The 26,776-nt window shown below is 47.5% G+C and overlaps 1 protein-coding gene across 3 annotated transcripts; it reads right to left on the bottom strand.

Moving 5' to 3' along the window:
* Positions 1-1,277: 1,277 nt before the first annotated feature.
* Positions 1,278-24,783, bottom strand: Ccz1 (CCZ1 homolog, vacuolar protein trafficking and biogenesis associated). Of its 3 annotated transcripts, NM_001394280.1 has the most exons (15): positions 24,594-24,783; positions 23,688-23,785; positions 23,498-23,591; positions 22,131-22,208; positions 21,725-21,772; positions 20,029-20,112; positions 16,987-17,162; positions 13,706-13,787; positions 11,089-11,150; positions 10,707-10,818; positions 5,464-5,497; positions 4,580-4,697; positions 3,574-3,732; positions 3,036-3,163; positions 1,278-1,611 (listed from the first exon to the last, which is right to left on the bottom strand). In NM_001394280.1, exons 1-15 carry the CDS (start codon positions 24,705-24,707, stop codon positions 1,556-1,558), a joined length of 1,443 nt encoding a protein of 480 aa, NP_001381209.1. In that variant the 5' UTR covers positions 24,708-24,783; the 3' UTR covers positions 1,278-1,555. The 3 variants fall into 3 exon arrangements, 2 of the variants coding, with proteins under 2 accessions (NP_001381209.1, NP_001381210.1); NR_172093.1 differs by having other exon boundaries at positions 3,574-4,697; positions 10,707-10,858; NM_001394281.1 differs by lacking the exon at positions 3,574-3,732.
* Between the last annotated feature and the right edge of the window lie 1,993 nt (positions 24,784-26,776).

Genomic DNA, 26,776 nt, shown 5'->3' with positions numbered 1-26,776 from the left:
AGTTGGGGCTGACTTACAGTTTCAGAGGGTCAGTCCATTATCATCATGGCGGGAAGCATGTTGGTGTCCGAGCAGACAAAAAAAAAAAAAAAAACATAAAACAAAAAACAAAAAAACAAATCCAGGATACCACCGGAAGGGCACCAGCAGACAGGCGGGCCTGGCCTCAGCCCAGCAGACTCTCTGACCCGGGGCTCTGAACTCTCTCCACCATGGCAGGTCGCTGCCACACCAGCCCCACGCTTCCAAATTCCCACGGCTAGTTGGGGTGCACTTTTCCTCAAACCACACTTCTCCCCAAACCATACCTTTCTCTCTGGAACCCACAAACTCAGTTTAGAATCAGCAAGTAACACAATCCCTGGGTACAGCAACCAGTACCCTCATTTGTAAGCTCTCCTGAGTTATGAATCCTCCAGTAGCAGAACCCACAGGCTCCCCCACCTGAACTGGGGGCCGCCCCTACCCACACTGTGGTGCTGGAGGAGCTCAGAGTTCTACGTCTTGATTTGAAGGCAGCCAGGAAGAGATGTCTTCCACAGACTGCCGGGAGGAAGGTCTGGATCACACAGGCCAGACTTGGGCACACACTTCCTCTAAGAAGACCACACCTCCTATCGGCCAAGCCGATTTAAGCCACCACATGGTCTTTGTTTTAAGGCCTTTACTTTTTAATTGTACGTCATGTGCGCATGTGTGCACACCTGAGTACAGGTAGCCAAGGAGATCAAAAGAGGCATCAGGGGGGTTGGGGATTTAGCTCAGTGGTAGAGCGCTTGCCTAGCATGCGCAAGGCCCTGGGTTCGGTCCCCAGCTCCGGAAAAAAAAAAAAAAAAAAAAAAAAAAAAAGAGGCATCAGATGCCCTAGAGCAGTGGTTCTCAACCTGTGGGTCACGATCCCTTTAGGAGTGGACACACCCCTTCTCAGAGGTCACATATCAGACATTTACATTACAATTCGTATAACAGTAGCAAAATTACAATTTTGTAGTAGCAATGAAAATAGTTTTATGTTGGAGGTCACCAAAGTGAGGACTGGATTGAAGGATCACAGCATCGGGAAGTTTGAGACCCACTGTCTGGGAACTTAGCCTGAGTTAGAGGAGACTGTGAGTCGCCCATACTGAAGGTGCTGAGAACTGGACCTAGGTCCTCTGCTAGAGAGGCTCAGGCTCTTAACTGCTGAGCCTGTCCCCAGCCCCCACCCAGGAGTCATGAGCCCTACCGGCCAGTGCAGTCAGGCAATCTGCAACACAAGACTCAATAGGAAACCAGAATTTTTAAAAACTTTAACAATTTATTACTCTCCTTTCCCAGTAAAATATCCACGTGATGTCAGCGGGATGGGATGACAGCCAGCTGACTATAATTAATTCCACATAGATATCTAACATCTAAAAACCTCGGGGAATCATCAGACCAAGTAGAAATCGATTTCTCAAAGCGGGTATTGCTTTACGAGTGTCACTGACCCAGTCACTATCATGACCAGTAAGTTGTAATGGTAAACAAAGGTTTGCTGAGGTTTTTAAAGATGTGTTGTGAGCCGTTAGAGTCAATCCAAGAAGAAGATGTTGTTGAACTGCGTGGCGCAGAGTTTCTTCACCTCTTCTGCAGAGAACAGAAAACAGTGTGTGAGGGAGCGTGGCTTCTTACCTGGAGGCGGACCTACGGCCAGTGCCGTCAGCTCTTTGGGGATGAAGTCAGGAAATAAGTAAATGCCTGCGTCAATGTTGACTTTATCTTAAGAAGAGTAAGCAATAATAACAAAATAAACAACAGAGAAGGCAGTCGGGGAACACCTCACAAACTCCTGAGACCTCCACGTTTCCCACCTCACTGGAAATACAGAAGCATTTAATGGGGACTGGAGAGGCAGCTCAGTGGTTAGGGGTACTTGCTGTTCTTGCGGAAGAGCTGATCTGGTTCTCAGCACCCACAGGACAGCCTACAGCTGTCCATACCTGCAGTCCCTTCTTCTGGCTTCCTCAGGGACCAGACACACAGTGGGTGGACTACAGACATATCTGCTGGTAAAACACCCATGTGCATGAAATAAACTTTTCTTTAAATCTGAAACTCATAGAATGGGAGCGTCTGCTTGGATCTCAGCAGCCATGTTCTGGCTTTTGTTTGCAGGGGAGACGGAGTCGGATGCTCTCTCATGCTAGGCGGCGGGAGCAGTGGGTTCCACCCTCCCCTGATCCCTCTCACCCATCTCATTTCCTGAACGTATTCAAGGTATAGAGTCCATTAATTGTCCAGGCAGACTCTGAGGTTCTGATCCTCCTGTGTGAGCCTCTGGAGCAGCTGGGATCAAAGGCCAGGAGCTTTGTTTGTTTTTGCTCTCAGGGAGAGCTGTGAACTGCCCCATGTGGTGCTACAAACCAAACTCTTCCTCTGTAAGCGCCTCGGATGCTCTAACCCTCGGCAGCCATCTCTGCAGGCCCTGCTGATCTGCTTTCTGATGTTTATTTTTATTTATGTGACTGTGTTTTGTCAGTGTCTATCACCACATGTGTGCCTGATGCCTCAGAGGGCAGAAGAGGGTCTTAGATCCCCTGAAAATGGAGCTATGGATGCTTGTAAGCCATTCTGTGGGTGATGGTTAGTTCCAACCTCAGTCTTAACCTCAGAGCCATGGCTCCAGCTCACCGGTTTACTTCCTTTTTTTAAGAACTTTCTATTTCCGTGTGTGTGTGTGTGTGTGTGTGTGTGTGTGTGTGTGTTTGCGTGTGCGTGTGCGTGTGCGTCTCGAGGGATCACACTCATGTCACCAAGCTTGGCGGCGCGCGCCTGTACCCACTAGGCTGCTTCACTGTCTTATCTACTTGTTGTGAGGTCGGGTCTCATGCAGTCCAGGCTGCGTTCAAGCTCCCTGTGTAGCTGCGGATGATCTCCTGATCCTCCTGCCTCGGCTGGAATTACAGGTCTGCACCACGATGTGCAGGTGCTATAATGTTTCTGAACACAGAGGAAAGGTAACTTGAAATGTCAGTGGCATTAATTCTCCTGAGATACCAGGTCCCACTCACCATTGACCTCGATCAGGTTCGCGTTCTTCTGATTGAGAATCACGTAGAGCTCCCGCTGGTCAGACTTCTTCCCCACAACCCAGTAGTCGCTCATGGCTTTCACAATGATCTCTTCATCTTCATCTGCTCTGTAAGGAAGTTTCAGAGTGCGGTCATCTTATGTACACGCTAGACTAGGGGGAGGAAAAGAATTCGAAGCCAGAAACAGCGCTAAGTTAGAGTTATGAACAGTCCAGGAGTCACGTGCGAAAGGCAACATCGTGATGTGGAGACAGCACCCACCGGCAGCCCAGGCTCAGCTCCTTCCCAAGGGCTCTGGGTCCCTTGGTTTAAAGAAAATTATTTAGCTAGGCATGCTGGGATATGTCTACAATCCCAGCCATGGAGAGGCTGAGGCAGAGGGATCTTGAGTTTAAGTACCACCGGGGCTGTACAGTGAACCCCGTGTAAACAAACAAATAAGACAAAGATCAGTAAGCACAATTCCCTAAGTCTCTTCTCGGAAAGACAGTCTCCCGTGAGAAGCTGCTGGAAGCACCTGGTAAAGTCACTGTTGATGTCCCCTAGAATCTTCATTAGATCCGGGTGGACGGACGTGAGTGACACGCTGGGCGTCTTCCTCATGTGAATTGTACTTTTCTCTGCTAAATTCATGTGGTTGAAGTAGATGAACTTAAACTGGGGCTCTTTTTCAGACCTGTGCAGACATGACATTGAGATGGTGACAATCTGCACGGCCACAGTGGCAAAGTGTAGAAGGGCAGCCTTCAATCCACGGGACCTGGACCAAAACCCCGGAGATCCTCACAAACAGAGAATTCACAAACTAAGACTATGGCAGGAGTGGCACGGTGACTCAGAAGGGACCCGAGTCAGAACCCAAGGCCCACAGGATGGAGAGAAGCGACTCCTGCACACCGTTCTCTGACCTGGACACACGCACAAGAAACTCATGAATTACACAACCAGATAAAGGCCTTGCAGCTTCAACGGCACCAAATCAAGGATCTCAGAAAGCTGTAACCAATGCTTCATCCAATAATAACAACGTGTGATATCTAACAAGATAGAACTTTCCAGAGAGACGAAGTCTACTTCCCAACCAAAGATATTTCCCCTACTATGTGATTGTTTTTAAATAAAAGTACATTGTCCAAGAAGTCCAACTTATTTACTACCTGCTGTGTTGCAAGAAACACTCTGCTGACCCTGGTTTAGGAGACAAACACTATGTCCAGTGCTGGGAATGATGTGTGCTTTGTGTACAGTGCCTGGCCATGCAACTGCAGCTCACTGTGTAAGACTTCGCACTATCCCCAATGAAGGCCACGTCAAGCTGCACCAGCCTCTTCTGTGAAGTAAAATGGACATCCAAACGGGACCTACCTTTCCCTTTCCTAGGACACATGCAGAGGAGACCGAGCTCTCTAGATTTTGAGGAAATGCCACAGTGGTTAACGCTGTCCACACGCTTTAGTACAAGGCACCTCAACCTGACCACAAGCAGCTGGTCTACGAGAGTAAACGTGAAGCAGAGTACAAACCCAGAGATTCTCTTGTTGATATTAAACTGCTCACAGATGTCAGATGCCAGCACTGTGAGCTGCGGCCCGACAATGCTGTCCAATCTTCGGCAGAAATCCAGCGTGAGCTGCGTGGAGGCTGCAGGGGTTAAAGACACAGCGCTGAGCACCATCCTTCCTGCCTGCTCCTGTCACTGCTCAGTACCTGACACAATTCCAATGAAAACCTTACTGACCAACTAGGTGAGGTCAAGACAATCATAGGACAAAACAAACATTCAGAAGCCCCTGCCCCTTCCAAACTGAACAGAAAAATAAAGCGAGAGCTGGTTATAGCTAACATGAAGCCTTTTCACTGTGAGGGGAGGCTTTATATATCTTTTTTCTTTTTTTCTTTTTTCTTTTTTTCGGAGCTGGGGACCGAACCCAGGGCCTTCTGCTTGCTAGGCAAGCGCTCTACCACTGAGCTAAATCCCCAACCCATATATCTTAAGTAGTGGCAAACTGGCTGCCCCAGAAATACCTAAGAAGGTCAAGTATTTATTTAACACACAGCACAGCACAGCACAGCACAGCACAGCACAGCACAGCACAGCACAGCACAGCACAGCACAGCACAGCACAGCACAGCACAGCACTCGGAGTCGTGGGCTGTTAGGTTCACCTCACTTAACCCTGAGTCCTTAGAGGGCAGGCACCACTCCCACCCACCAGTCAGTGAGCTCAGGGAGACAGCAGTCCTACTGCTGATCAGTGGGAAGAATTTTAAATGCTAACAGGGGTCAGTGAAGGTAGCAGAGGTTCCAAATGGGGAGCAGTGATTCAAACAGCCTCTCTGTGGCTGTGACAGGACCCAGCAAGCTGCAGACCCAGTCGGGCTGAAGCAGACCCACTCAGGCACCTACCGTCGATCATGAAGCAGACAGCTGCGCTCATGGCCTGCGGGGAGACAAACCAGAGATTACGAGTGCTTCAGAGGAGTGAGCGCTGTAAGCAAACGTGGTGAGTCTGTCTACATCTGGACAGACCGACTGTAAGAAGACACGGTGTGTCAAGCAGAGCGGTGTGGAGGCAGACAGCAGTAGCTGATAACGAAGGAGGGGCTGTGTGTTTGCTCCCACAGTGTCTCAGGGCTTGGGCTACAATGCATGGCCTCATCAGGCAGGGACACAGAGTATTTACAAATGACGTGGCATAGCTGAAAATGCTCTCAAAATAAAACAACAATAAAGGAACAGATGACAAACTGGCATCTTCAACTGGAAGGTGGTGGTGCAGGCCTTTAATCTTAGCACTTGCGAGGCAGAGGCAGGCGGATCTCTGAGTTTGAGCCTAGACTGGTCTACACAGTGAGTTCCAGGGCGGTCAGGACTATGCAGAGAAACCCTGTAGAAAACTTAAACAAACGAATACTGGCATCTGATTCTCCTTCGCTGGATGCCTGGGACTTCGCTGTTCTAGTCCCTCTGTGTACACTTGACACGTTCCAGTAAAAACCGTAAGAAGAGAGCACACCACTACAGCCTTGCCACCTTTCGTTCCAGCAAATAACTCCAGGTATGACGCTAGCCGAAACAGCAGCCAAGACCACAGATAAAGCTAAGATTGCCAAGCATGCTGCTGCCCACCTGAAATACCAGATAGAGGCAGGAGCAGGAGGAATTCACGGGCAGTGTGAGCTACATGAGATCATGTCTAAAAAAGGAAAGCAAACAGGGTCTGAAGGGATGGCTCAGTAGTTAAGAGCACGCACTGCCCTTGCGGAGGACTCAAGCTTAGTCCTAGCACAACACTCGGCTCCAGGGGAATCTGGCACCTCTGGCCTCTAAAGGCAGCTGCGCTCGCAGGCACCGACCACGCAGACACTGTGTTACAAAGCGTTTGTGTGAACGCTGATGGGCTTTATAACTGCAAACGACTAGTAGGAAGAAAGAACTAAGACTGAGGACCTAGGCTCACATCTGAAGGCCCTGGACAAAAGGGCAAACGGAGCCTGAAGCAAACAGCAGGAAGCGGAAGAACAGTGAAAGCTGGAAGGACTCAGCAGCAAGGCAGACAGCACAGGAAGCCAACGGGCTGCTGGGAAAAACGAACACAAGACTGAAAAACCTCTTCACATGCTTGAATTAAAAAGAAAATAAAAAAGACAGAAGACACATTGCCAGAATCAACCATCAAAGGGAGATATCAACTCCACAGCAAAAGGAGTAAAACCAACACTTCAGTACTGTGAAGAGCTGTGTGCCAACAAACTAGTTAAACTTCATGGGGTTCACAATTTCCCGAGAAAACAAAAACTACTGAAATGGCCTCAAGAAGAAAAAGAAAAACAAGATAGGGGTTGGGGATTTAGCTCAGTGGTAGAGCGCTTGCCTAGCAAGCGGAAGGCCCTGGGTTCGGTCTCCAGCTCTGAAAAAAAGAAAAAAGAAAAAAAAAAAAAAAAAAAGAAAAACAAGATAGACCACCAACAAGAAACTCATAATTCAAAACCTCAGTCAGGGGGAGTGACTCACACCAATCCCAACACTTGGGAGGCCTCTAGAGGCAGGTGGATGTCTGTGTGTCTGAGGTCAGCCTGACCTACAGAGGCAGTTCCAGGACACCTAGAGCTCCATAGCGAGACCCTGTTGCAAAAGAAATAAAACTTTAAAAAAAAAAACTCACACAGAAACACCCATGTACAGAGTCCTACTGGGAATTCCACCAAACATTTAAAGTTTAACATCAATTCTCCAAGTCCTCCAAAACTAGGAGAACATTTCCCAAATCACGATGGCCTCACCCTCACACCTACCCAAAGGAATCATAACCACAACAAACCACAAGGGCTATCCCTTCACGATCCATCAGTATCAGCTTGACACAGGCAGGGCTGGGGAGGAAGGGCAACCATGAGGAGGCCAGCTGAGTGCCATAGCCAATCCCTGATAAAAACCTGGCCGTGGTGGCCAGACAACTTCCCTAGAGGACATCGCTGCCCTTCCCTCATCACTGCAGAGATCAGCGGTGCTGTCCAAAGAGGGCCAGTCTGCTGACTTCCAGACCCTGTCGCACACACCTCTTCTTGACCCTGTGCTGTACACATGTGCAGGTGTGTGTGCACACGCATGGAGACAGAGGACGGCACTGATCTTCCTTACTCCTCTGAGGCAGAGTCTTTTCTTAAACCTGGAGCTAACAGGGTTTTGTTGTAGTTTTTCAACCAAACTGGAGGCTAGCAGCCCCAGCAGCCCTCTTTCCTGGGACTCCCGTCACACCCCGAGAGCTGGAGATAAAGATGCACAGGAAACCACGCCTGGCTTGGTCTAAATTCAGGCCCTCACTGTAGTCCACAGCCCTCTTAATCACTCTCCAGCCCCAGACTGACTTCCATTCGGTCATTCACCGTGGCAAGCTATACCTATGAGCATAACTGCTTTCTGAGTTCTGCTTCTCTTCTGAACTACTTACTGGCCTTAAAGGTGATCTTAGATACACCTCAAGAAAGCAGTTGGTGTCTCAAGTGAAAATAGTCCAGGGCTCCTGCACTTCTGCAACTAGAGGCCACTGTTGCACCACCAATACGATGCTGGTGGTCCCGGGTTCTATGAGAAAGCAGGCTAAGCAAATCTTCAGGACAAGCCATCGGCAGCACCCTCCATAGCCCTCCGAAGCCCTCCGTGTCAGCTCTGCCCTGATTTCCCTGATGATGGACTGTATGATATAAAAACTGTCAACTGAAATGAACTCTTCCCTCCACAATTTGCTTTTGGTCACGGTGTTTTAAGACAGCAACAGGAACCCCAACTACAACACAAGGACTTTGAGCACACACTGCATTTTCAAGGTAAGGAATGGAAAGTTATTGTATACAGGACAGGGCTCTTGAGAGGATGGTGTTAACATAATAGTGTTCATCGTATCACCATGGTTTTGAGACAGGGTCTCCAGAGCTTGGAACTCAGTATGTAGACCAGGGTGGCCTAGATTCACCTCCCTGGTGCTGGAATCAAAGGCATGCACCACTACAACTACCCACAATAAAAGCAAAAACAAAACTAAATTATAGTTTTAATTAAACTGAGGTTACTGTAGTGTGTAATGCTAGGCTGACTCAAACTTATGACCTCCCTGTATCGGCCTCCTGTGTGCTCTGGTCATAGACACGGGCCATTACTTGGCCTACATGGACCCTTTCATACCACCCTGCTTCACCTTACTGCACACAACTTCTCTAATCATTCAATGCACACTGCTTTTATATGATTGTGCCTCCATGTGTGTCTACACACTACATATGTACCTGGGGCCTACAGAGCTCAGACCCCTGGAGCTGGAGTTACAGTCAGCAGTGAGTGCCCTACGTGGGTGCTGGGAGTCATACTGAGGTCCTCGTCAGAGCCCGTAACTGCTGAGCCGCCTCTCCGGCTCCGTGGGCATGGATTGTTTTAAATACTCATCGGTCCCAGAATCAGTTTCCCCCTTTTGGAGCCTGTGGGGTTTTGATGTTTTGGTTTGTTTGTTTCTGTCACACTGAAGCAGAAGAGAACCTTGAGCTGCTGAGGGATGGCAGATTTTACGACATACAGGATGAGAGGGACAGTCACGCCAGGCAGACGGAACTCAAGGAAGAGCCACCTGCTTCTCAGGCACAGGCTCACATCTTGGTCTCTCTGGCTCTGTCACTTTCTCAGCTGCAGACTTGTCTGTGTGCAAGGACAGGAAGAGGGAGACAACACCCCTTGACTCCTCTCTTTCTACGGTCACCTCCCACACTTGGCTTAGCTGGCCCTGCTGAGCTGGGGGTTTCTGTGTGCTCTGAAGGTGACACAGGTGGTCACCGCCTCAGCCCTGTCTCCTCAAAGCCTAGGTTGGAGCCTTCTCTACCCCTACCTTTCTCTCAGGCATTGATTTAATCATTCCACTTTCCAGACAGTGAAAGGATTTCCCCAGACAGTGACATCCTGCTGTCTCCTAAGACATGGCTTCTAAGCCTTTGAATTGAAACATATTTGTAGTCTCACATATGAGAGAAGACAGGCCTGTGACCACTTCTCTTTCTTGTACCACATCTGCCTAAAGAGAAATGGCAAAGGGGAGGGGGAAGGGGGAGGGGAGAGAAGGAGAGAGGGAGAGGAAAGAGAGAGAAGAGAGAGAGACAGAGACAGAGAGACACAGAGAGAGAGACAGAGAGAGAGGGAGAGAGAGGAGAGAAGCACTACCCAGGCACAGTGGCATATGCTTGCAGTGCCAGCTACTAGAAGGCAGAAGTAAGACTGCTTGCTCCCAGGAGTTAAAGACCAGACTAGGTGGGCTGGAGAGATGGCTCAGTGGTTAAGAGCACTGACTGCTCTTCCAGAGGTCCTGAGTTCAATTCCCAGCAACCACATGGTGGCTCACACCCATCTATCATGAGATCTGATGCCCTTTTCTGGTGTGTCTGAAGACAGCGAGAGTGTACTTATATATAATAAATAAATATATATTTAAAAAAGGGCTGGAGAGATGGCTCAGCGGTTAAGAGCACCCGACTACTCTTCCAGAGGTCCTGAGTTCAATTCCCAGCAACTACATGTGGCTCACAACCATCTGTAAAGAGATCTGATGCCCTCTTCTGGTGTACATGAAGACAGCTACAGTGTACTTATATATATAATAAATGAATAAATCTTTTTAAAAAATGAATAAAAAATTTAAAAAATTTAAAAAAAAAAAGACCAGACTAGGCAAACAGTGAAGCCTCATCCAAAATGAAAAGAAAACTCAGCCCACACATACACACCTATTCTTACAAGAAGCCCTGAGAGACCAAGTGCGGCCTTACTTTAGTCCGTCTAAACGCTAGGGTCAGAGCAGAAGCAGGCTCTGAAGTGTGGCGGCTGTGCGTCAGTGCCCTGAGGCAGCCCTCACATCTTGGGTGTGTGGACACTTGGGACCCTGGACACTCGAACATCCCACCTTAGCCAGCAGTTCTTTCACTAACAGCAAAATTGCCTACGAGGGGTAAAAGCCAACTTCGTACTGCAGGAGAACATCCTTCCTAGTTTTACAGGAATCAGAACTTGCAACACCTTTCCCAAGAAACACTTAGGAGGTTCGCACTGGTGCTGGTCTACACATGCAAGGGAGGTTTAGCACATCTGCAACACTGGAGGGAAACAATTGTTACCTTATAAACAATTAAATGGAGCTCTTCATAAGTGTCATCTGTATTTACAAAAATTTTGGGGAATCTGCATTTTGCTTCTGGATCATTAAGGTTCAAGGGTCCAGTAAGAAATCTTCAAAGTAAACACAGAGATGATCAATCAATGAGGTAAACTGTAAACATAACAAAGAAAACACGCTAGTCAATGGACGCCAATGTTCTGTTGATGCCAGATGCCACTGGGTAACCAGCAAATCAGAATTCCGTAAAGAAACAGTGCAACGTCACTGGAGACAACAGAACTTCCTGTCGCGAATACTGCTCACAGGGCAACCCAGAGCTTGGGACATTACCAGGACAGATATGAAAGCCAAAACTGCAAACCAAACAGCAGAAGTCCTACCTTCCGTAGTGTTGAAGATTTCCCGGCATTTCCGCCCTTACTGGGGAATCCCTTCCCGCCAACTGCAAACAATCAATGTTGAGAGCAATTACTTCACTTTTTACTTTCAGTCTGACTAACAGCGTCCCCACCGGCTGGCTGGTCTCAAACCATTTTGCTACACTCATTTTCCATGTTCCTCACCACCCAGAAAAATATCAGTGAAAGGAAACACATTTATAAAACGCAAGCACTTGCCCACGTCTGCTTTCAACCTTGGCCAGAGCATTGGGCAGTGGCTGAGTAAGCGCTCAGTGTCAGAACTGGTCAGCCATCACCCTGCTCCCCACACCCACCTAAGACTCCAGGGGCACGGCGGAAGAGAGGAAAAGAATGAAGAGCTGGGAGATGGGAGGGAGAGAGGTATGGGCAACAGGACAACAGTGGAAAACAGACAGGAAGCCAGGAGGGAAGCCTGAGGAGGCTTGGGGAAGTGGACAGAGAAGCGTGGTGGTGGGTGTGGCTAATATATACACATATTGTATGCACATGACGTGTATGAAATTTTCAAGGAAAATATAATAAACATACTACAAGAATATATAAAGAACTAATTTAATCAGGACTGTCATAATATAACTCCATCTAAGCCTAATCCTGCGGACTACTTCAGTTCTTCTCCAAGAGTAACTGGATTTCCATATGGCATAAGGTTCTTCAAGTCTTTTCCCATGGCCCCATGGAGACTCTCTTCTCCATCCCCACATGTGGGGGCTCAGCATCACAGAAACAGCTCCTGGACAGTGATGGCGGATGTCAACCCCAGGCCTGTCTGGGGTCAGCATGTGTATCTTTAGCCATGACACCAAGTCTCCGTGAAGATTTGGGCTTGGCATGCTTTGGTGAAAGTGCAGTGTTTCGGGGGGGCAGTTCAGCAGCTAGGAGCACGGACGGCTCTTCCGGAGGCCATCACAGAGAGCTCACAACAGTCTCTACGTCTAGTCCCAGAGGCCCCGAGTGTCCTTCCTCCTCTGGCCTCTTTGGGCACTGTACATACAGGATAACACATATATACATGCAGGCAAAATTCCCACACATATAAAACTAAATAAACTGTGAAAAGCATTTGGTGTTCTTCTGGTTTTAGCATGTAACTTCAAAATACCCTCGAAGCACAGTCCACCCAGAGGTGAAAACACACAGCCCACAACTAATCGGTGACAGATCTCATGTGTACAAACTCAGACGGCCATGCTGTGCTGTAGCCTTCCGATTTACACACGTTGTTCTTCAGCCATGTAATCAAGTAACGGACAGAATGTTCTTTTGTGGCACCGAGCTGTCAGAGGCTGACAGAATCAGAAGTAGCTCCCTAAAGGGTGCGCTTACTAGAAGGGCGTGATCCCAGGCAGAGTATTTCTGGCTCTGCCACATCCTTGTTGGACAAGCGTACAGTCTGAATCTAGAATGTTCCTCAATGCCTGTGTGCTAAGGACCTGATCTAGCTGCCAGTGCTGCTGACATGACTGGACCTTGCGGATGCCAAGCTCACCCACTGCTGACTGCACAGCTATAACTGAACGTGAATGACTAGTTGAGGCGGCTTCCTGTTGAAGGTGGTAGGTCACTGGACACACCCTTGAAGGATGGATCTATCCTTGGCTGCTCTCTCCCTGCTTCTCCACTCTGAGGTAGGTAGCCTCTGCCACATGCAAGCAGCCAACCTCTGCCTGAAACCTCTGAGAGTGTGACAAACCAGGCTTTCCCCTCTGAGCTGTTTTCCTCAGCTACCCTGTCAGCAATGAGAAGCTAACACGTCTTGGCAGAGTGCTGATGTCTTGTCAGCCTGAGCAACCTCGCCTCAGACAGTGTAACCAACTACTAAGTATTCAGGAACTGCAGATATGTGGGACACGGGAATAGCAGCTGGACAATATTCAGTGTCCGACATGCCTGGAAAGTTCTGGAGGGAAGCCTCTTAAACCTCTCTTTCAGTGTTTGTTTTTTTGAGGTGCTGAGGATGGAACCCAGGGCCTTGTGTATGCAAGCAAGTACCTCTGAGCTTATCAGCGAGGTTGTTCCATTGTTTCAAGTCAAGGCCTGGAGTGCTAGAGAGAGAAGGAGGGTGGGATGAGGGTAAAAGGGGAACTTGCAAATGAACAGAGCAGGGGAAAATAATGATTTTTATGGGCTGTGAAAACTTTTCACTTTTAGCCTAATTAAGCTACCAAAGGATACTTTGGGGAGAATGCTGGTGTTTAATGTTCTCTGGGGAAAGTTGGGGAAGTAAGTCCAAGGGTGGCAAAGCAAGCAGGCAGTAAGCTGCCTTCTCACAACATCTCATACTTCTAGAGGAAGACTGCAGGCTTAGGCAGGGCCCTCGCAGATCCCTGGCGTTTTCAGATCCTCTGTCCCTACCTAAGACCCAGTTTTCTCTGTATCTGATGAATTGCTCCTCCTACTGAATCTCAACACAACAATCGCAGGAAGGCTGACACACATCTTCATGTGTGACACAGCTAAGTATCACTGAGTACCATATACCAACACGAAGCAGCTCGGAAGTGTCCTGTGCCCAGCGGACCACACCCACCTGCCCCTCTCCCATCTAGTGTGTGTCTGTAGAATGCAATCATACCTCAGGTTCGATGTGTCTGGGGAACAGTGAGGTGGTGAGGTATTTGTACAAAATTCTCATGTCATCTTGTTCTAGTCCACTCCTGAAACGTCAGGAAAGCACTGGGTTAAAGTCTGGAATTAGTCTCTCCGCTCTACAGTGAGGCCTGCCTTTGTCTCTGTGTTTTCTGAAGACGCTGAGCTAGGGATACGGTGGGATAGGAGAGTGCTTGCCCAGCATGAAGCCGGGGACCCAGCCCCAGCACTGCAATAAAGACAAACAAGATGGGCGTGCTGGTGTACAGCTGAGCACCGCCTAGGAAAGGCAGAAGCATCAGAAGTTCAAGGCCATCCTTTGCTACACAGAACTTAAACAAACAAAAACAGGACATGGATCCTCCAACTGGGATGCTCAGGAAGGAAACGCATCAGACCAAGGGCTGGCACTGCATTGCGGACTTGCTAGTGGCTGCTGCTCCACAGGCCTGCATTTTAAATAATACTCGAAACAAAGCCCCAACAGGGCCAGCCAGAAGGCTCAGCAAGTAAAGGCACTTGCTTTGCAAGACTGGTGACCTGGGCTTGATCTCTGGAACCAATGAAGGATGGAGATGTGTGTACACACGCACACCACACACACTCTCTCTCTCTCTCTCTCTCTCTCTCTCTCTCACACACACACACACACACACACACACTCTCTCTCTCACACACACACACACACTCTCTCTCTCACACACACTCTCTCTCACACACACACACACTCTCTCACACACACACACACTCACACACACACTCTCTCTCTCTCACACACACACACACACACTCTCTCTCACACACACACACACACTCTCTCTCTCACACACACACACTCTCTCTCACACACACACACTCTCTCTCTCACACACACACACTCTCTCTCACACACACACACTCTCTCTCACACACACACACACTCTCTCACACACACACACTCTCTCTCATACACACACACACACTCTCACACACACTCTCTCACACACACACTCTCACACACACACTCTCTCACACTCTCACACACACACACTCACACACACACGCATACACATGCACACTTTTTAAGTTTTTTAAGTCAAATAGATGTGACTTTCAGGCTGAAATTCATACAGGGTTCCTTAGGGAGCAGTAGTAACCACAAGCTACATTCTAGAACGACATCTTGGTATCCGGCCTACACCGTGAATACCGACCACATTCTAGCAAGTATCACTGTGCTACAGATACATAACTTGACCACAGGCATCAGAAGTGTATGTGGGTATTTGTTCTCCAGGTTTTACCGCAGACAAAAGGAGAAGAAAGAAGCTTCGTGAAAAGTCTCATCTCGAAATGAGTCAGGAACACAGAAAAGTGCTGGGAATTGGCAGACATCCACCCCTGAAGAGTTTTCGTTGTTGTTTTGGGACAAGAGACAAACAAGGAAACCGAAAAGTGCTGGGATAACTTTGCATGTACACCTCTTCCATTGCCTGTCATGTTAGAATGAACTGCTGCCCTTCTTCGAGATGCTTTCATTAGACAGTGCACTGGGTCATCTCTCATACTACCCTCTGCTTTCTCATGAGTCCTGACCACATCTAAAATGTGACAGGGCTGGGACATGGCTCAGGTAAAGTGCTTGCCACACTAGCAACGAGGACCTGAATTTAGATCCTCAGCACCTGTGTTAAAATCTATGGTCCAAGTGCTGGGGTGGAGATGGGAGCACAGCAGGGCTCTGGCCACCCAGCCTGGCTTAATTAGGCAAAATACCTCCTTGCACAGATAACATAAAGATAAGTGTGAAAGGGGTTGGGGATTTAGCTCAGTGGTAGAGCGCTTGCCTAGCAAGCGCAAGGCCCTGGGTTCGGTCCCCAGCTCCGGAAAAAAAGAAAAGGAAAAAAAAAAAAGATAAGTGTGAAATGAAAGCATGTGTTCTAGGCGCCTAGGGTAGACACTGTCACCCATGTAGAGGGAGAGGGGTTTGAGAGCTTTGCTGCTTGCCTGGCAGCTCTGACCACAGCAGGGCGATAGCTGATAGAATTTCTAAATCAAACACAGTTACAACAGTTTTCTTTTTCACAAATAACTGAGATGATAAAGAGGAAGAGAAAGTAAAATCGAAATCAGGTTCAAGACACAACTTCCTTTTTGAGACCCATGTAAGCACTGGGGATAGGGGATAAGGTAGGAGGATTACAAGTCACACACCAGCTTTATCTACATAGTGTGACCCTATTTCAAAAAATAAAAATAAAAACCAGAACAAAATAAAACACTCATTAGGGCCAGCAGGACAGCTCAGTGGATAAAGGCCCTTGCTATACAAGCCTGGTGGCACACCCAAGGTTGAGCCCCAGGGCCCACCTACGCCTGAGGAGAGAACAGAATGCACGGGTTGTCCTCTAACCTCACTGTGCTGTGTCATGTGTGCCCACACATGAATCATCACACAATAATAAAAATCCAGGAACTTTTTCCCCAACTTAAATCTCAGCCAATTCACTTGTGCATACATGTACTCTGCAGTTCACTTGTGCATACATGTACTCTTGCTCTATCCAACTTGCTTTCTGCTTGTGCGTGGCTTTCTGCTGTCTCTACGTCAATGCTAAGTGGCCTTTCAGCCGTCACCCAACTGTCTTTGCTGGAGACATTAAGTTATTTGAGAACAGCTCCCTCCTCCCCCTCTTCCTCCCTTCACTTTCTCCTCTTCTTCCGCCTTTTTCTGGCCGCTTTTCATGTATGTGTGTGCATGTGTGGTGTGTAGGTAAGCATGCATGTGTGGTTTTGTGTGTATGGAGGTGCACTTCTGGAGGCATGCGTGGGAGCCTGTGCACTTGGCTAACCAGGAATCCTCCTCCATTGCTCCTGTACCTTATTCACTGAGGCAGACTCTCTCCTCACACCAGAGCTCACTAATATGGCTACATTAGCCAGCCAGCTTGCCCTGGAGATCCCCTGCCTCTGCCTTCCTCCACCACACTCACCTGCAAGTATGTGGGCTCTTGGGATTTGAACTCTGATCCTCACACTTGTACAGCAAGGGCTTTAGCCACTGGGACATCTCAGTCTTGGCTCTAGATTTGAGCTCCTCTGCTTGCTAATTTGAAGTGTTTATTACCCCAGCTGTATTCTAAGTAATCCTCCTCCTATTTTGACAATGCCTACAAGGAATTTCCCTGCTGTTATTTCCTGTGTGACAGACAAGCACACCCTTGCTGCTGTGTTTATTAATACTCTGACCTCCGTCTCCTACAGGCCAAGCCGCAGGGTGTTACCTACCAGATGAGTTGGTCGTTGTACAGGAATGCTGTGTATTTGACTACACTCAGGCTTTCTTCCATTCGGTTAATAAAGGACTGGATTTTCAAGTAAGTCATTTTATCCAACGGGAAGAAGCTGATCCCACCAAAGATATCCAGGAGGTCACATGATTGCAAATGCAGCGTCTGCAAATACTGTGGGGAAAACAGACACCAGCTCAGCACCAGCACTCACTACTGCGCTCACATCAGGCTGCTGTGGCCCGCAGCCAGTAAGTCAAGAGCGACTTGGACTGTGCGGACGCACCTTAGGAATCCATTCGCTACACCTATGGACACGGTGCACCGGAAGGATGGTAGTCAGGACAGCAGTTGACGCACAACAGGATGTAATGAGAACAACAGGGTCTGAGAAAGACGGCACCAGAGTGACTTACGGCCATTAAAGTGAGAAACGTTTCAAGATGGCTCAGAGGCTAAAAGTGCCACACACCTGAGGACTGGAGTTCAGGTCCCCAGCACCCGGTTAAAAAGCCAGGTGGGTGGGGGGCTGCCTGCAGTCCCAGCTGAGGGAGGCAGAGACATGGGATCCCTGGAGCAAGCCGGCCAGCTACGCTTGCTGAAATGATGACCTTTGGGGGAGCCTTGTCTTAAGGCGTAAAAAACCTGAGAAAGACGCCCAAAATCAAGCCTAGCCTGCATGCACACAAATAACAGTAAGTCAAGTCAACAGTACAGAAACAGGGACGAGAGGGGTGGGCTGATGAGAAAGACCTCCACGGCTCATGTACGTCAATGCTAGGTCCCTAGTTCACAGGACAGTTCTGTAAGGGATTGGGAAGTGCGGCCTTGTTGGAAGACATGTCACTGGGGTTGAGGGTTGAGGCTTGAGGCTTCAAAACCCCATCCCAGCCCCGGCTCCTTCTGGACTCTTCCTCTTCCTGCTGCCTGTGGATCAGACGCACGCTCTCGGCTATGGCTCTGGTACTGTGCCTGCCAACCTGCTGCCATGCTCCCTGTCACGAAGGTCATGGAGTCACCCTAGGAAACTGTGAGCCAGACCCCATCAGCTGTCTTTTCTAAGTTGCCTCGGCCAGGGTGCTCTTCCCAGCAACAGAACAGTGACTAAGACAACAGGTATTTTAGGAGAGGTATTTAGGAGAAAAATAAGCTGGGGATTATTACTTGAACAAAAACTGATTGACAGATGCTGCAGCAAGTGAAACAAAGCCCAAAGTACATGAAAGAGACTGGTTAGAGTTTCAGCTCTTGGGACATGTTACACACGTGACTGAATCCAGGTGACAGCTGTGTTAGCCGCTGTCTCTGGCTGTGAAGAGACACCACGGCCACAGCCACGCAGAAAAGATTGGGGCTTGCTTACAGTTTCAGAGGTTTAGCACTGTCATGTGGTGGACAGAATGGAGGCACGCGGGCAGACGGTGCTGGAGAAGGAGCCAACAGTTCTCTAGCTGAACCCACAGGCAGCAGGAAGAGAACCCCGGGGCTGGCCTGGGCTTTTGTTATTTTCTGGTTCTCCGAGACAGGGTTTCTCTCCATGTAGCCTGGACTGTTCTGGACTCTCTCTGTGGACCAGATCAGAGAGATCTGCCTGCCTCTGCCTCGTGAGTGCTGGGATGAAAGGCCTGAGCCACCACTTTTGAAACTCCAAAGTCTCACCCCCTCCATACACTTCCTCCAGCAAGGCTACACCTCCTAATTCTTCCAAATAGTGCCACTCCCTGGTGACTAAGTATTCAACTAGGTGCCTATGGGGGCCATTCTCATCCAAGGCACAAAACAGCCAAAACCCTTCTCCTCGAGTTAGTAATGTACAACACAAACTGTTGTGACAACTCCTATCTGTAATCTCAGCACTTTGGGAGGGTTACTGTGATTCTGAGGTCAGTACAGGAAGATCCTACCTCAAAATAAAGAGAGAGAGAGAGAGAGAGAGAGAGAGAGAGAGAGTGTGTGTGTGTGTGTGTGTGTGTGTGTGTGTGTATAATAAACATGCAGCTCTGGTAATTGTTTAAATGTTTGCACTCTAACCCACCCACATAGCAAGACAGCCTTTGAAGAAGCCCTCCCTATGACACACACAGATGCTCAAGACTGAGACATGACTTGGAGCCCTGGAAGGAGGCAGAATGCTCTGTTTCAACAGGCTGGACCACAGCCCTGAGGATCTCCTCACTGCTATGTGTTTGCATTGAAATTCTCAGGTTCAAAAAAAAAGAAAAAGAAAAAGAAATTCTCAGGTTCTTTGCTACATTCAAGGTTATATATCTTTAAACAAACAAATCTGGAGGCTGTGGAGATGGTTCGGTGGCCATGGGCTCATACTGATCTTGCAGAGGATTGGAGTCTGTTCCCAGCACCCCTATGGGATGACTGGAGCTCACATTCCATACAGACACCCTCTTCTGGTCTTCATGAGCACCGCACTCATGTGCACACACTCGCACACAGACATACACTTACAATTAAAAATATAATAGTAAATTGGGGCTGGAAGGATGGCTCAGTGCTTAAGAGCACTGCACTGGCCAAGATTCAGTTCCCAGCACCCATATGGCATCTCACAACTGCCTGTAACTCTAGTTCCAGGGCATCTGGAACCCTCATACGGATACACATGCAAGCAAATCACAAATGCAATGTGTGTGTGTGTGCGACACACACACACACACACATATATGTGATGGATATGTATGATATATACCATAGATACCATATATATTTCACACACACACATATGTGATGGATATGTATGATATATACCATAGATACCATATATATTTCACACACACACATATGTGATGGATATGTATGATATATACCATAGATACCATATATATTTTACACACACACATCTTTAGTAATAAATAAAAACAAGTTTTTCTGCACCTGTGTCGTTCTGTCCCGTTTCCCTGTGGTGCTGTGGTTCACTAAGGTTCTTATCCAAACCAGGACAGTGGTCGCCACTGACTATTACCAGCTTCACTGATACTTCTCTCAAGGTATTATTAAAGTTATAAATAAAATTCAGGACACTTACCCGATGGAAGAATTTCTCTAATCTCTCTTTTAGGAGCTTGACACCTCCATCTTCCATGGCTTTCAGAAACGTCCCATTAAAAAGCTAATGGTAGAAAACATTATGGAAAATGAAGTCAATGTCCTGGGCTACTCCATGTAACAGGCTCTTCAAGTTCACCTTTTAACGAGGCTCATTAACACCTGTCAGTACTTTTAAGAAGTATTTGTGAGAAATAGGGGGCTGGAGAGATGGCTCAGTGGTTAAGAGCACCGACTGCTCTTCCTGAGGTCCTGAGTTCAAATCCCAGCAACCACATGGTGGCTCACAACCATCTGTAATGAGATCTGATGCCCTCTTCTGGTGTGTCTGAAGGCAGCTACAGTGTACTCATACAATAAAATAAAATCTTAAAAAATAAATTTAAAAAAAAAAAAGAAGTATTTGTGAGAAATAAATTGTGTGAAATTATATATAGCTTACTAAACAATACACTAAGTGATAGACACCAGTATTTTCATAAGGCCGCTTAATAATTCTGCCCATCTTTCTGCCTGAGTACAGGACTTTTATGTCGCCCAGGGGGCTGGGCTCAAACTCAAATGTCTTTCTCTCACCTCAGCTACCTGAGCAAGATCAGCTGTAGACCTCACCTGAGCTTGGGCCCTCTGTGAGAGCAACACAGGCTCTTAACCACAGAGCCATCTTTCTGGCACCATAAATAAATTAAGAAACAAAATAAAAATATTAAAAACGGGGGGCTGGGGGTTGGGGATTTAGCTCAGTGGTAGAGCGCTTGCCTAGGAAGCGCAAGGCCCTGGGTTCGGTCCCCAGCTCCGAAAAAAAGAACCAAAAAAAAAAAAAAATGGGGGGCTGGAGAGATGGCTCAGTGGTTTAGAGCACTGGCTGCTCTTCCAGAGGTCCTGAGTTCAAATCCCAGCAACCACATGGTGGCCCACAACCATCTGTAATGGGATCTGATGTCTTGTTCTGGCGTGTCTGAAGACAGCTACAGTGTACCCACATGCATGAAAATGGGAATGTAGCTACAGATGGAGAGCATTTGCCTGGGCGCAATCCCTAGTACCTCAAAAGGTTACAGAGTTACTTTTAGAGCCAGGCACAGGAGCACATACCTGTAACCTCTGCACTCAGGGTACAGGCAAGGTGACTGTGAGTGTGAGGTTGGCCTGGGCCATGGAGAGAAACCTTGTCTCAGGAAGAAAAGCAGAACAGAACAGAACTGTTTGCAATATTCCCAACTTATCCTCAGACGGAGTGGACAGACAGCGCAGCCAGACCCTGCATGTCCTTCACCCGTGCCTAGTCAGATCAAGTGTAGGTCTCACCCTCAGCAAAGAAACATCTCCTTGCATCAGATGAGACGTTACGGAAAACCATGGCTGATCAAAATGCAGAAAAGAAGGGACCGTGTGGTGCCCAGCCCCAACTGATGAACCACAGCACGGTTCCTGTACCTAAGGCTCAGGAGCGGAGCGCAAGAGGAGGCAGAGAGCATCCAGGGCCCAGAGGAACCGGGAGTTTGCTGTGAGGCTACATCCCCTACAGATGTCAGAGGAGCCACCCCCATGAAATCTCATCCACACGGCCGCCCAATCAAGCCCTGCAGAGGACTGCACCAGCAGACGCGCTACCATGGAGAGAGCTCGGCCCTCCATCGGAGGCTGTGGAGCCAGGAGTGGGGAGCGCTGCTTACCTTGTACATGCTGTAGCACTGCTGGAGCACTGAGCTATACACCTTGTCCTACAAACAAGAAGACAGCACGCATCTTACCGGCTCCCAGGGCCCAGCAACAGGACCACGCTTGGCAGAAGCACATGGCTACTATAAACTTGGTCCTACGGTAGCTGTATGCTGAAATCACAGGTATTTATACTCAAATTTGCAAACCAATAAGCCTCTTTTAGAAGGGCTTGACACACAGATGAGCAGTGTAAGGGATTGGCAACACAGGCACTTGAGTATGTTTACTGGATTATATGAAAGTAAGCAATGAACATAGAACTTCCCTAGGAAGCCCACAGGGTCCTAAAGGCTACTTAGTTTAAATGTAAGTGACTGGGCACATTCTAAAAGCACGAGCTAGGAAGCCACACATTACCAACAGTTCCTCCTCTTGGTACTCCACTACCGCCTTGCCATCTTTACTCTGCTTTTCGATGATAGGATTCCGAACAACCTGTGAAGTTTGATAAACAGAAATTATATAATGATATGATTGGATGTTTCCAACTTTCTTTTAGTTTTAAAAATCTGGGACTGGGAATGTTGCTCAATGGTGGCAATGTGTGCCCAGCATGAGCATGGGTTCCAGCTCCAGCACTAAATATGTAAACAAGTGCCAGCCAGATGCACACCTTTAATCCCAGCGATCGGCAGGCAGATCTCTGAGTTCAAGGCCAACCTGATCTACGGGGAGAGTTCCAGGACTGCCAGGGCTACACAGAGAAACCCTATCTCACAAAAACAAAGCAAACAAAAAGAAAGATGGCTCAGCAGGTAAAGGCACTCGTCTGCAAGGCTGGTGACCTGGAGTTCAATACCTAGGATCCACATGGTGGGAGTAGAGAACGCTCTCAAGTTACCTTCTACCTCCCCCTGCCAAAATAAATAAATAAATAAATAAATAAGATAGTCAGGAGGACTGGGAGATGACACAAGGGCTTGGATTTGATTTCTAGCACCGATGTAATCAAGACACCTTAGCACTCAGGAGGCAAAGGCAGGTGGATCTACAAAGAGAGTTCCAGGCCAGCCAGGGCTATACAGTGAGATCCTGCCAAAAAAGCAAATAAACATGGGCAACGTTAGCACAGTCCTTGCTCTAGGGAGTCGGAGACAGGGATTCCGAGCTTACTTACTTACCAACTGGGCAAGCACCATTGGCTCTCTCAGATCTTTGTGAGAGATCTTGCTCAGAAATCCAGACGGACTCCTGAGAAATGGCACTCAAGGTTGCCATGCATGAGGCACACAAGGGTCACTTCCACCCCCTCCACCACACACACACACACACACACACACACACACACACACACACACACACACACACACAAGAATTATTGAACATGTTATACCTCTAGACACAAAATGTGTTTGTTTGTTTGTTTGTGGTGTCTATTCAAGAGCCCAGGCAAGCACTCTGCTATTAAGTTCCATTTGTAGACAGAAAGTTTCTTTCTTTCTTTTTGGTTTGTTTTTGTTTTTGGGGGACAGGGTTTCTCAGACTAACTCTGGCTGTCCTCTGGTCTGCTCTGCAGACCAGGCTGGCCTTGAACTCATAAATCCACTTGCCTCTGCCTCCTAAGTGCTGGAATGAAAGGTATGCACCACCATTGTCTGGCCAGAAAGTTTCTTAAAATTTAGCCCCAATCTGAATAACCATTTTGATTTTGAAATTGCAACCAATTTTACTGTTCCCCAAGGATAAAATCCCCAAAACCTTACTATTACTGTGAATGTAAATACCATGACCATCCAGAAATTTTCTTCTGGTTCATTGAAGAACTGTCTATTCTTCTGTGTGTGTAAAGATTTTGCAGGTTTCGATGGGCTAAAAGTCCTAGTGAAAAAAAGGTTTGAAAACATGGTTTAAATATGGTATAAATTGAAAGAATTCAACAGTCTCCACAAACAAAAAAAATATGTAAACTATTACCTTGTAAACTGTACGATTGCTTCACATAATCCAACATTTCTAATTTTTTCATTCTTTTCTACTTCATTTGGATGGTAAAACAAAATTTTATTTTCTTCCTAACACAGGAAGAAAACAGAAACACAGCATTAATGTCAGGGTTTTCATCTTCACTCTGAAAGTATTGAGTTTAACATCCAACTGTCTCATCATAGAGGCTAAGGACAAAACCTAAAAATGTCTTTAGAAAACCCAGAACTGCTGGGTCTAATGGCAGTCTCTGATCTCTTCCCATGTGTCACCAACCCCGCAAGGAAGATGCATGTATGCACGTAGAAGAATACGAGGCCCACGATTGCACCCCGTTGGTTTAAGAGCACTTGGACTGACAGCCTCTAAATAGGACTGTGGTTTGCTTGCAACAAAACAGAGCTCTAGACAATTTTTTGAGGAAGTCGCCACTCTTAACTCAGAGCAAACAAAAACTCTTAAAACATCAATTTGATGGGGGATGGGGGGATTAACTTTCTGAAGCTCCTCCAAGTTTTTTGTTTGTTTGTTTGTTTGTTTGTTTGTTTAGTTTTCCCTCTTTTGGGAGCTCCATTCTACCAATCTGGCTCCACCTTTGCAATCGAAGATTTCCAAGAGAGAAGACAGTTCAATTTTAATTGCCCAGAACTGACGCGAAGGGAAAGACATTCAAACTGGGCGGAGGGATTAACCTGACGGACCTTCGCTGACAGGACCGGCCTGCACATCCCACCCGGCGCAACAGCCAGCACGGAGCAGGCTCCGTCAGAGCAGGCGAGACTAACAGGGGCCACCTCCCGGACGCACCCTGCAGCTTCTGAGCACCGACACGGGCCGCCGGTCCGGGGACCTTCCTCAGTGTGCGGCTAACGCCGGCGCGCAGCCCCCTCAGCTTACCTCTCCCTCTCGCGGCCCGAAACGTGGGTTGTAGATGAAGAAGCTCAACAGCGCCGGCGGGAACTGCTTTTCCTGGGCTGCCCAAGTCCCTGTCCCGGCCGCCGCTGCCGCCATTCCGGCCGGGCCCCCACTTCGGGAGGCTCGCCTCCGCCCGCTCGGAGACCGCAGCCTTAGGGAACACCGCACTTCCGCCTCCCTAGCCGTCGGCCCGGAAGAGGTCGAGACTGACCCAGAAGAAAAACCGCAGTGCGCTGTCCTTTTCTGGTACGTCCGTGTAGAACCAGTTCCCTCGTAATTTGGGGGCTGTGGTGTTTTTTATTTTATTAACTCTTGGTTGACTGTCATGGCTAAAGGCGAAGACCACGAATTTCAAGAGAAACGTAACAGTGAATGGTGGGGTTTTTTTTTTTGTTTGTTTGTTGTTTCTTTTGTTTGTTTGTTTTGATAGGGTTTCACTATGTAGACCTGGCTGGCTTCGAACTCACGGAGATCCTAGTGCCTGTGCTTTCTGAGTGCTGGCATTAAACGGTATTTTTGAAGTGTGAAAAAAAAATTTACGAGAACACATATTTTTCTTGAAGGTAGCCCATTTACATCTGTTGTTTGTTTTTGGTTTTGTTTTGTTTTTTGACATGTACTTATTTGTACTATAGGGAGGGGGAATGTCATGGCTTGTGTCAGAGGACAGCTTATTGAAATTGCTTCTACCCTTCAGCACTACATAAACTAGGTGTGGTTGACATGCCTGTAATTCCAGCCCTGGTGAGGTGGAGACAGGAGGATCATAAGTCAAGGTTAACCTCGAATAACATCAGTTGTAAGCAATGGATTATAAGCAAAAGCAAAAATGTCAAATCTTACCTTACCCCGGAGCTGGAGAGATGACCCAACAATTAAAAGCACTGGCTGCTTTCATGGTACCTGGGTTCAGTTCCAAGCACCCGTTATCAGGCAGTTCATAACGGCCTGTAACTCCAGTTCCAGAGGATCTGATGCCCTCTTTTGGCCTCCGTGGGCACTTGCTCAAATGTGGTACACGTAAATTCATGCAAGCACACATATACATATCAAATAAATCCTTTTCAAAAAATAAACATCTACCTTCTCACCAACAAAGCTGATTTTCTTGGAAGACGTGAAAACATGTAAATCTATAGTCTTCTCAGTGAATAAATTAACAGGCTTAGTGGAAAATATCCTGTCGATTCCGATTTCATCCGACTTCTAAAGTGTTTGTGAAGTAATCCTATACCCTAACAGTTACAGAAAGAGATACGGGATAGGTTTTTGCTTGAAATTGGATTCCTGAGCATTCATTTACACAACACTAAACTGTAGTTGCTACGTGGAGCTATGTAAACAAGCAAATGGACAAGTATTTCCCATCCTTGCTTCATTTTCATTTTGGTACAAAAAGAACTATTTTGAAAATCTATTAAGTTGGCTAGGCCTGATGGCACAGGCCAGTGATCTTAGCATTTGGGGTGTGGAGACAGGGGCATTGCCAGTTATAAAATACTCTGAGCTACAGATTAGTCCCTGTCTCAAAAGCAGTTTTGTTGTTCCTATAAGCAAATAAATCAGAATCACTATGCAGTCCAGAATGGCCTTGAATTCCTGATCCTGATGTTTTTGCCTTCCAAATGCTGGGATTTCCAACGTGCACCACCAGACTCAGTAATCCTGCATCAACCCTTGAGCCGTCCACAAAGCTGGCTTCAATGTCAAGTCCATTAAATCCCGAACCACCTCACCAAGCTACAAGCTAAGACTGTAGTTAGATTTAAAAAAGGGGGGGGGGGTTGGGGATTTAGCTCAGTGGTAGAGCGCTTGCCTAGCAAGCACAAGGCCCTGGGTTCGGTCCCCAGCTCTGAAAAAAACAAAAAAAAGTCCAAATTAAAGCCAGTTTTGCAGCCTTATTTTATAAACAAGCAAGAAAAAAAATAACAAGACCCTTAGTTTTTCAGTTATGGAAAATGGAGCTCCCTTTTGAGGTCACAACATTCAACTCTTTGCTGGGAACACATTTTATTGGTCGTCTGCAGATTAGGTGAGAACTGCAAAGCCAAGCATGAAAACAAAGCCCTGTGTATGCACAGTTACTCCTCCTCTGCTCGAGAGACTTCCTTACAGTCTTCCTGTTTTGGTCCAAGAGTTTTCTCTCAGGCCATAAAACCATAAGG

This window comes from Rattus norvegicus, chromosome 12 (assembly GCF_036323735.1).
Source record: "Rattus norvegicus strain BN/NHsdMcwi chromosome 12, GRCr8, whole genome shotgun sequence".
Classification (NCBI taxonomy): domain Eukaryota; kingdom Metazoa; phylum Chordata; class Mammalia; order Rodentia; family Muridae; genus Rattus; species Rattus norvegicus.
Note: the sequence above shows the minus strand (reverse complement) of the source record. Positions and strands in the feature narration are given on the sequence as shown.

Bases quoted from the DNA above. Each gene is read 5' to 3' on its own strand.
- Ccz1 (NM_001394280.1), bottom strand. From the start codon at position 24,707: ATGGCGGCAGCGGCGGCCGGGACAGGGACTTGGGCAGCCCAGGAAAAG. The intron at 11,151-13,705 runs GTATGATTGCAT...GATTGTTTGCAG, and splicing joins CCAGACACATCGAACCTGAG to TTGGCGGGAAGGGATTCCCC. The intron at 4,698-5,463 runs GTAGGTGCCTGA...TAACCCCTGCAG, and splicing joins TGTCTGCTTCATGATCGACG to CCTCCACGCAGCTCACGCTG.